The sequence below is a fragment of the Jaculus jaculus genome, chromosome 4, assembly GCF_020740685.1.
Source record: "Jaculus jaculus isolate mJacJac1 chromosome 4, mJacJac1.mat.Y.cur, whole genome shotgun sequence".
In the NCBI taxonomy this organism is placed as follows: domain Eukaryota; kingdom Metazoa; phylum Chordata; class Mammalia; order Rodentia; family Dipodidae; genus Jaculus; species Jaculus jaculus.
The window spans coordinates 57,411,304-57,422,356 of NC_059105.1; the positions used below are offsets into that span (position 1 = coordinate 57,411,304).

Genomic DNA, 11,053 nt, shown 5'->3' on the forward strand with positions numbered 1-11,053 from the left:
TCCAAGTGCTGGGATTAAAGGTGTGCGCCACCACACCCGGCTCGGATTTCAATATTTTATCATCTGTGATTTTAAAAACCTATAAAGTCTCAAATACCTAAAGACTAAAACCCCCAAAGCTAGACTATGCATGAGTACAGAAAACATATAATGGATAATAGTAATTCTGTGGAGATAAATAAAGCAAGGCATGGGAAAGAGACTAACAGGAGCCTGAAGATCTTTCAAATCTATGAATGTAGTATTTTCTGTAACAAACAAGAACATTGACAACAATTTAAGTCAGGTTCAATGAAATCACACATTTCCTTACAATGGAAGCCTAGAGAAGATACTGAATTGCCGGTTTAGAAGATGGAAGATGGAGCCAGGATACAAGAAACACAGGTCATCTCTCAATGCTGAAAGAAAGAGGCAAGGAATAAGTTCTCCCCTCGAAGCAATGCAGACTTTTAGATTTTCATTCAGCAAAAATGATTTAAGATTTCTTATCTCCCGGAATGTAAGGTAATGTTAAGGATTTTGTTTGATGATGCAAAGTGTGTGGCTATCATAGCAGCAGGATGCTGGTGCACAGTTATGGGATGGTGGATTATGGAGGATGGGCAGGACTGGTCTTTAGCCGGGTGACCCTAAAGAAGAAGGGGGCACAGTTGGTGAGCCATTGGTTAGCTATGGCGTGCACTGTAGCACAGGGAATAGCAAGGGCTAATTTCCTGAGAAGGGCGAATGCCCCTCCTGTCTCAGAGCTAGCCAGAAGGCTTGGACAAAGAAGTGAACAAGGGAAAATGGCTTGGTAGGTCATTTTAGAGAGGTGCTTGGGGACAGTTTATGGATAGCATGTGGCTATCCTAAGCTTTTTGGTTGTTCCTAAAGGTTATGGGACATCCCTGGAAGGTTATGTGCAGGGTATGATTTTTTTTGTCATTTTTAATATGTTTATTATTATTTTACTTATTTATTTGCAAGAGATGGAGTGGGGGGGGTGGAGAGAGAGAGAGATTGAGGAGATAGTGACATAGAGAGACTGGGCATGCCAGGGCCACTAGCCACTGCAAACAAACTCCAGATGCATTCCCCCTCACCTTGTGCATCTGGCTTACATGGGCCCTGGGGAATAGAGCCTTGGTTCTTTGGCTTTGCAGGCAAATGCCTTAACCACTAAGTCATCTCTCCAGCCCTGCTTTTGTCATTTTTTTTTAAAGGAGATTTACAACTGCCTCTGGCCTATAAGTACCAGTACAGGTGTGGATACCAGGAGACTGACGATGTCCTCCTTAGAGGTGGGATGACAGCAGGCTGACAGGAATAAATTGTGAAGATGGGATGGGTAGGATTTTGTACAGGACTAGAGGTGTGGGACAAAGAAGAGGTGACATCCTAGATCCTTTTTCTGGGGAGGAACATATTTGTGATGGGATATTGTGGGTTTGGTTTTAGATGTATCTTAAATGTTTATTGGACAGGCTAGTAGAGATGACAGGAGAGCAAGCATCTGGAACACATCTTTGAAGTTCAGACCGTGGTATAGGCTGATGACATCTTGGGCAGTCGAGAAAGCATGGAACGGCTGTGTGTGCGCGCGTGGTGGGCAGCTCCTAAGGACCCATCTTTGGAGGACTGCCATCTTTAGATCTGGGGAAGAAAACAGCTCATCAAAGGGAAGAACAACAACAAAATAAAACAGCACTTATTACTTCCATCTTCAAGGCAAGGCGAAGCCAATGTTTACAACTTCTGGTCTGACTACAGCTTGAAAGATGGCAGCCTGCCCCACTGCAAAGGTACTAAGTAGCCATTGCCTTGGCTTGTTTGGCCCGGATCTCAGTGAGCTTTGCAAATGTCAGTGAGCTCTGACAGCTGTGAATACAAGATGCAGTCTCCAGAAGGAACCGGTGGAACAGTCCTCCCAAGAAGGTCCCCATCCATTCCCTACCAGTCATGGCCAGGGAGCCACTTGAAGCAAGCGTGAGGCTTAGCAGCTGCTGCATAGCTTCCAGGAAACCCTTCCCTGGCTGCCCTCAGGGCAAGCTGAAGCTCTTAGCTTGTCTGCAAGAGCAGGAACAGTAGGAGTCCTAGCTTACCTGGCCCATAGGTGTGCTAAGTTTGAGAGACACTTGGCTAGGCCATGTCTGAGCAAGTGAGGAAGTGTAAGAAAGGACGGGATTGTCTAGGCCCTAGTTCTCCAGGGCTGATTTACAACGCTACGGATGTAGATTCCTCTTTTAACTCCTCACCTTTCCTCCACGGAATGATAATAATAAACTTGTAAACAGCACAGCTTGCTTTACCTCCCAGTGACTTCCTACTGGAGAAGCTCACTTTTCACCTTCCTGTTTCCACTACACAAATTGCCAGCTCCAGGGGCTGTTTCACTGCTCAGAGCACAATTCTCAGCCTTGGCAAAATACTGGACTCACCTGGGGAGACTTAAAAAAAGAAAAATCCTCAAGTCTAGGTTCTGCCCCCAGAGATTCTAACTTAATTATGTTTAAGTGGGGCCTTGACACCACCACTCCCCACCCGCACATACCACCGCGTCTCTAATATGCAGTCTCCACGGAGAACCGCGGGCCTTCAGATTCCGTGCTTTCCCAATCACAGCTCATTTCCGGAACCCTAAGAGAAGAAGGGAACTTCTACAGGCGCCACCACATCACAGCCGGCGCTTGCCATCTCCCGTGCAATGTCACAGAAGACAAGGCTGAACAGGTGATTTGGGGAAGGAAGAACCCTAAAACCCCACAGTCTGGATGCACTTTCTCTCATACTACCTTGCACTACCTTTGAAATGCAAAGTTGTCTATGAAAATCTGGGGTTTGGAGATGTTCCAGAGCATGTGGTCAAACAGCACCTCTGCTCCCCGGGAAGTCCCCCTACCCCCAGCCCCCAGAGAAAGAATGGACAGGCAAACTGAGCTTTTTCACTCATCACCCCCAGAGTCTCCTAGGCCAGCCGCCTGGTGCACCTGCTTGGAACTCCATTCAGATGTATGCAGTAGGGTCACAGAATAGCCAGATTCCTGGGAGGTGCATTTGCAAGTCCAAGTTTGCAAATTGCTGCTTTCTAGCTGGGGGGAGAGTGGAGGGGAGAGGACGCACGCGCAACAGCACTCAATCCACTTCCCGCGCGTGCAGGGAGCACTCACTCTGTCCACTTCACACGCATGGAGGGAGCACTCGTTCCATTCCACGCATGCTGGGAGCAGTCGGTTCACTACACGCAGGGAGCACTCGGTCTACTACACGCGTGCGAAGGGAGCCCCTGTCCACTTCACGCGCAGGGAACCCTCTGTCCATTCCACGCGTGTGGAGGGAGTCCCTGTCCACTTCACGCGCAGGGAACCCTCTGTCCATTCCACGCGTGTGGAGGGAGCCCCTGTGCAGTTCACGTGCAGGGAACCCTCTGTCCATTCCACGCGTGTGGAGGGAGCCCCTGTCCAGTTCACGTGCAGGGAACCCTCTGTCCATTCCACGCGTGTGGAGGGAGCCCCTGTCCACTTCACGTGCAGGGAACCCTCTGTCCACGTGTGCGAAGGGAGCCCCTGTCCAGTTCACGCGCAGGGAACCATCTGTCCACTCCACGCTTGCGGAGGGAGCCCCTGCCCACTCCAGGCGCAGGAAGCCCTCTGTTCACTCCACGCGTGCGGAGGGAGCCCCTGCCCATTCCACGCGCAGGAAGCCCTCTGTCCACTCCACGCGTGAGGAGGGAGCCTCTGTCTACTCCACGCGCGCGCAGGGAGCCCTCGGTCCGAGGCGTGCACGCGGGGGCGGGGTGGCGGAGGCCCAGGCTGACCGGGTGCCCCGCCCGCCTCCCCCGGGCCCGGGCAGGAGCCGTTGCTGTGGCAGCGCGGGACGCCGCGGGAGCCCGGCCGCCGCCGCCTCCTCCAGCTCGCGCAGCCAGGCTCGCCCTCGCCATGCCCCGGGGCAGACGCGGGAGCCGGGTGGGCGTCCTGGACGGCGGCCGGGAGGAAGGGGCGCCCCTCCAGACGGTCCCCTCGCCCTCGGCGCTCGGCGGGGGCCCGCGGCTGTGGGAGGCGGCGGCCGAGCAGGTCCTGCTTCGGGGCATCTTCGAGATCGGGCGGGACAGCTGCGACGTGGTGCTGGGCGAGCGCGCCCTGAGGTGGCGGCCCATTCGGCCCGAGCGCCCGGCGGGTGAGTGGCCGTCCGTCCGTCCGTCCGTCCCCACGCCGTCGGCTTCCTGCCTGTGCCCGCGGGCCCCGAGCGCACCCTCCGCTCCTTCAGCCTCGCCAGGGCTCCTCCTCGGCCGCATCCTCATTGTCCTGCCGCCTCCCCTCCATCCTTTCCAGCAGTGAAACCCGTGTCCCAGGCCTGCGCCCTCCGACCATCTCCTTTTCCGCTTCCTGCCCGGTGTGTCCTGGGACGCCCTGACACAGCCTTTGCGTGTCTCAGGACCCCCCCCTCCCCCCGGGACATTACAAATGCTGGAAGGCCACCCACCAGGCCCCTGCCTACTGAAGGGTATCGTCCAAGTCAGCATACGGAGTACGCCCTTTGCCAGAGAGGCCTGCACGTGGGGGTGAACTCCAGCCCTCCTTCCCTTTACTTCTAATCTGCAATTCCAGTGCCCTGCAGTCCCAGGGGATTCAGGCCTCACGTTCCTCCCCTGTGTGGAGTACCAAAGCTCCCTCAGGTCCTGTGTAGAAGGTTTTGGGTTGGCTTTAGAAAATTGCATCTCAATATTGCTGTTCACTTGACTCTACCATTCTTTTTGCCTTAGAAAATATTATGATGCTACACTTCACAGTAGAAATATTTAGTCTGTGTGTCTCTCTCTCTCTCTCTCTCTCTCTCTCTCTCTCTCTCTCTCTCTATATATATATATATATATATATATATATATATATATATATATGTATGTATGTATGTATATAAAATCTCGAAATGACTTAGTGGGAAACTTTGGAATGTGGTTCAAAACTCGTTTTAATTAGCCAAAAAATGTATGAAATTAATATCTAATTGCTTTCCCCTGGTGAAAACATGACTTAGTGGGCCATTGTTTATGTAAGAGAATGAAAAAAATCAGTTTGAATGTTTCTTGTTCAAAAGTCTGTCTGAGAATGAAACCCTCTACTCAGGGACCCAGCACTGGTTACGAGTGCGAATTCTGCATGCACAAAATATGTGAGGCTGTTCACTTAACTAGAGCTACTTTTATCTACTGTTGCTGCTAGTATTGTTGCATTTTGAAACTCACAGTGAAGTGTTTTTCTGAACCTTTGAAGTTAAGAAGCTAGCTTTGTGGATATGGACTTATTCTATTCACCTTTCAGTCAGCTTGAGTTATGATATACAGATACCTGCAGTTAGAGTTTAGATCTGTTTGAAGAGTCCATTTAAGCCACAATGAAGATTGCATAGATCTAGAAAGAGGTATTGAAATGAGAGGGCATACAAACTCTTGGTGGAGAGCCAACACACACGCACACACACACACACACACACACACACACAGATGACATGAAGAAAGGAAAGACTGTTGTACACTGGATGGTGATCATGGGAAAATTGGTTTAATTAGCACCCTTGATAATAGAGTTTTAAAAGCTATCTTGACAGTTTTATAACACTAAGATGTGCAAGTGCTGGTTCTTCATGTTTAATTTTGCCCTTCGACTCTTTGGCTTTCTTCCCCTTCATATGAACATTCTACTTTTTCTTTGCAATTAACACCTAGTATTTAAACCACCTTAGGCTTCTAAAGTTGGAGCCACAGAAGCCTAGCACTTCTATTTATAGAGCAAACCAAAAGATGTTTTACTTAGATAAATTGGGAAAAGAGGAGTTATTATGAGATTATATATATATATATATATATATATATATATATATATATATATATATATTGCTTTCTGATGTTGAATTCGTTCAGGTGCTTGTGATGGAAGAAATGAAATGGGGTCACCTTGCAGATGTGAAACTATATCCAAGACGGGAGAACATGGTCTGGTGGGATGTGGTGGGAGAGGTAACAGGTGTCTGGCTGCCCCAGGACAGGGTGGGGCTGAGGTAATGAAGTCATTAGACATTATTGCATGGCACATCTAAAATGTTCCTAAGCACACTCCATTTTAAATCTCTAGTTGTTTTCATTGATAAAATACCATGTAATCTTTCTTTAATTTTCTACATCAAGAATAATAATGGAAGACACTAATGCATTTTATGAGAGCTATCATAGCCCAAATTATGACTAATTGATTGTCATGTGGCAGGATAAATGAGTGTAACGATAGTGACTGTAGTTCTCTTTATTGGGTTCAAGGGTGACTTGGAATAATTGTCGTATTACCCTTCCCTATAGCAGTGAGGCTTGGAAGAGGGCCTGTAGGTCAAGATTGGATGCCTGAAAACATGAATGTCTGTTTGAGGCCTTTTAACATTTTTAGAGAGAATGTTTTCAGTAGAGTATATTAGATCTAGTTAATGAATATATTAACCTGATTAGCAGTTATTCCCTTAACAAATTAAATGTTTTGGTATTCGGTGCTAAAATACTTTGCTAGATGATGAAAAGATTTAACATGATGACTGGCACCTTTACCTTGATGAGAACTTGGCATTTTAGGAAAGATGCAAATGCTGCTAATCACTCATTCATGAATCAGGAAGCAGCCAGTGTCCATTATGTAAAGTGATAGAAAGATGCATGGGGTGTGAGCCCTGCCTTTCAGAATTTCATGTGTTCATATCATTGGAGAGTGGTGCCTTGATAAGAATTTCATCTTGTTGTATAAGTCCTTCCAAAAACATGAGAAAAAAGAAAAAAAAATATTGAACTTCATAGTATTTCAGGAGAGCTTGTGGTGTTAAGTAAGAAATCATAATTTCAGGTAGGGAGATTCTGGGCATACCTCAGTGATAGAGTGCTTGTTTGGAGTGTAAGACCCTGGGTTCAGTTCTGGTATCTCAGTGAAGGCTTCAAGAGAGCATCCTTTCTGACCTCTTTCGGCTTTGATGTCACTTATTATTCTTTGGCTTATGGTTACATAACTTTGTATCGTCACATGTTCTTCCATTCAGTGTCTCCGCATGTCCTCAAGTGATTAAATTTAAGATCTACCCTAAATCCAAAGTGACCTCTTTTATATCTTTAGTTCTTTATGCTGGCAAAAACTGTACCATTCAAGGTCCCAGCTGGATCTGAATTTAGGGTAGGAATTTGAATTCACTAAATGTGTCATGGGGGTAGGAGACAAATTAAGATTGAAAGAATAAAAGGCAGGAAGTGGAAGGCTATTTTCTGGGAACAATGGACAGCACCTGTCAGGAGTGGAACCAGACAACATACCACAGGTAAACAGGCCTGAAGAAAAGAAGTTCAGTGTTCATTTTATACAAAATATGCTGTTTTCCCAAGCTTTTCTTCTGCAATTATTTAAAACTTTGCCTCATATTGTCTCTTTTTTTCTTAAGTACTTACTGCCATTGGTGATGGTCTGAGAGTTTCCTTATTGAAACTGAACCTCCTAAAGTTCTTTCATATCATTGACGTTGACCTTCATTTCACTTTGTTAGTGAAATGCCCTCTCATAGCCACAGCATGAGTTTGTCATCCCTCCATCAAGGGCAGTGGATTGCACTTCTTCATCTTTAGGGAAGAAATTGTCTCCACTTTCTTAGACTATAGCTTTCCTTCTCTATCAGCTCTTTTCCTTCAGCACTTACCAATCCTGACAGTCCCTAAGGTCCTCTAAGCTTCTCTCTCCAGTTGCTGCCCTGCCTCCTTTCTTACTTGCTTTGCTAAGCAACGAATAATTTGTTTGTTTGCACTACCTCTGAATTATATCCCAGCCCTGGGAGTCTTGGCTTTCTCCCTTTTCTCTGTTGAAAGGTTAGAAGGAATTTTCCTATGGCTGAAACAATGAAAAATTTTGGCCCTTTCTTTTGTTTGATTTCTGCTTTATTTGACTTTGGCTCAGCTCTCTTGATTTCTGTGTCCCCAACAGCACCCAGTGTATCAATCTCCCATGGGACTTCCTTCTATATGCTTGTAAAATTTGGTGTTCCCAAGGAGTTTGGTCCATTTTCACTATATACATGCTTTCTCAGCCACCATCACCTCCTTCAGAAGTGTCACAAATTTGGATGTCTGCAAGAACAGCCACATTTCTTACTCCTTAGAATAATTCTTGGTCTTATGTTTCCCATTATGGCTATATGATCCATTATTTCAGACATGAATCCATTTTTGAGGATTACATGTTGGCATAGTATAATAACCAGGGTGAGAACTGGAATTCCTTGCAGCTTATTTTACATGGCTCATGGGATTGCATGTATAGTCAATGCTTTGTTTCAACATACAAAGGACTATATGGGAAGCCTACTAGAATGCCGTGTCAGTATTCAAAAGTATTCTAAATTTGCAAACTTTCTGGTTCCATTTACTATGTTATAGTCTCATACACTCATTACTATCTAGCTTTTTTATTAAGTAGAAACTTTGGATAGATACTTCATATGTTGGTATCACTATTTCCTTCCTCCTTGTCCCCAATCCACTGACAGCTCTTCTTAGTGGGGTTGCTAGTGTTTACCATGTAGTTGAGGCTATGAGTTGTGAGAACAGCAGTCAGTCTTTGTGTGGGTGTGGGGGGGAGCAATGTCTCTGGATATTCTCTCCTACCCTGTGGCTCTTACATTCTTTCCATCGCCTCTTCAACAAAATTCCCTGAGCCTTCAATGGGTGTGCTTTAAATCTACTTTAATGTTGAGTGCTAAACAGTTTCAAGATTTCTGCTTTGGTTCATTTTGTTGCCCTGGTGCAAACTGTCAGGCTCACTGTTGAAGTATGCTTATTTCCCAGTTCCTCTGTGGTTTCACCTGGGCCCTACCTACTGTGTGAGGGGTGGTTCATCTCCTGCCTGGGAGTCAGCTATCTATTCTTGCCTTATTGATAGATTTTTGGTTGTCCTTGGTTCTCACTGCTTTCTGAAAAAGAAAAACAGATTCTCCATTGGAGAGTGAGATCAGGATAGGTTAAAGGGGATAAGCATTATTACTCTAGAGAGATTTTGATGGGTGTAGATTCACTTTTGGACAAAGACTAGGGGCTGCTTCTTATTGGCACCCATAATATTGGTCTCCATAGGATTTGGACTTGGTTCCTAGTTTCAGTTATGGGCTCCTTTCTACTGAGTGGCTTTCTTAGCCAATCAGAGATAGGCTGTATGCCACTATTGCACAGTTGTGTACTTCTTGCCATGTTGGTTGCTTTTGTATAGCAGTGTCCTGTGCTTGTTCACAACATTGTTGGTTATTTCCCCCTAGCAGCTCATGTAGTGAGTTTTAGCACTCTATGTGCTAACCTTCTGGGAACTGGCTTCCTTCCAGATTCAGCCAGATCTCTCAATGTTTTGTGTCAGCAGCATGTGTAGTCTTCAGCAATAGCATCTTACCTTTTACCTCAGGCAGGTAATCAAGTGTTTTGACAGAACCAGTCTTACTTTGGGGAACTTGTATGTCTCTGCAGTCAACAGATCGACAGTGCAATGTGGGTTGTAACCAATTTCTGATACTGGGAGTTACAAGCCAGACCTAAATGTTGTTGGGTTAGGCTTCATTCCACACTCTCCAGTGGCCTTCTTACCAGACAATACCGCCACACTTTTAGTGAGGGTTATATCTTTTAGTCTGCTATCCAGGAGGAAGGTTTCTATGGTACCAATTAAGTTTGGATTTGTTTTGTGTATATCTACCTCTGATCTCCCATTCCCCTCCCCTCCCAAGCCCTTCTATCCCTCTTATCTATCCCGTGAGTTGTCTGCCTGCAACTCAAACTATTCCAGTTTAGGAACCACAGATGAGGGACAACATTCAGTGTTTGACTTTCTGTGCTTGTATGAGTAATTTATATTGTCTGTTCTCCCTATGACCACCCACTTTAAGAAAGAAAAGATTTGTGTCTTTCATAGACTGTCCTAATAAAAACAAATGGCACATTCATATTAAAGTGATTTTAGAAGAGTATTTAAGAGATTGTGCACTAGTTCCACCTTATTTAGATACTCACTTTCCAGAATTTCAGTTACACACGAAAAGATTAATGGAACATATTGAAGTAAATAATTCATACTTTTAAATTGTGTGCTGATCTGAGTAAGGAGATGAATCTTGTGCCATCCTGCTCTGTCTTGCCTGGAGCATGAATCAATCTTCCCTTTGCCCAGCACACCAATGTAGTATGTACTACTTACCCCATAGAATCTCCATAGCAATCTTTGATACCATATCAACTTTCATGGTCTTTCAGTACTTATATATTGAGGTTAGGACTATTCATAGTGTCAGGTATACTCTGATGGATAAGAGGGACTACTGTATTTCTGAGGTATAGGCAGGGAGTAAGAGTAATAAACTCTTGTTACTAGTAATGAGTGAGAAAGTAGTCCTATGCTTAGGTCTCAAAGAATCAACTAAGAGAGAGATGCATGTGCCTAGCTTTAGAAGAAAACAGATGCATCTGACTAGGTCTAGAAGTATGTATGGAAGAATCCACTAGGCAGAAGTTGCTGTACTTGCAGGATTGACAGATTTCATCAACCAATCTTGTATGAGGAAGGAGGGAAAAATTGTCCAAATTCGTTCTTCTTCCCAATCCTCCAGTCCAAAGCCAATCTAGTAGACAAAGGTAATGAGACCACTTATAGAGTGTGGCCCACCAGGACACAGTGCAGGTGGAGAAGGATGGAAAGGGAGAAAGAGGCAGATATTCAGAACATCTGCTTTATCTACTGTCAGCATCTTGATAAGTACATGCACATAAACAATGTTTGCTGAATAAATATATCTGTGACTGATGACAGGTCTCACAGATTTCAACTTTGCCTAATGCATTGTAAAGTGACTACTATACTTAATATCAATTCTCCATCACCTCCAGGAGCACAATCTCCTTACTTCTCTCCCCTAACACGCAGAATTCTCAAAAGAGAAGCATTAAGGGTCTCACCAGTATGTAGCAATGACAGTGAGTCTCTTGGAGTCATGAGTCTGTGTCTTTGTTTTCACTTTGCTTAGTGGGGAT

The 11,053-nt window shown here is 45.3% G+C and overlaps 1 protein-coding gene across 1 annotated transcript in view; it reads left to right on the forward strand.

Annotated features, from left to right (window-relative positions):
* Nucleotides 1-3,917: 3,917 nt before the first annotated feature.
* The window catches only part of Cerkl (ceramide kinase like), a 121,860-nt gene continuing 114,724 nt past the window's right edge, over nt 3,918-11,053 (forward strand). Inside the window, exon 1 of the mRNA XM_045147054.1 lies at nt 3,918-4,155. Within this exon, the coding sequence (XP_045002989.1) occupies nt 3,918-4,155 (238 nt within the window). The remainder of the gene's footprint in view (nt 4,156-11,053) is intronic.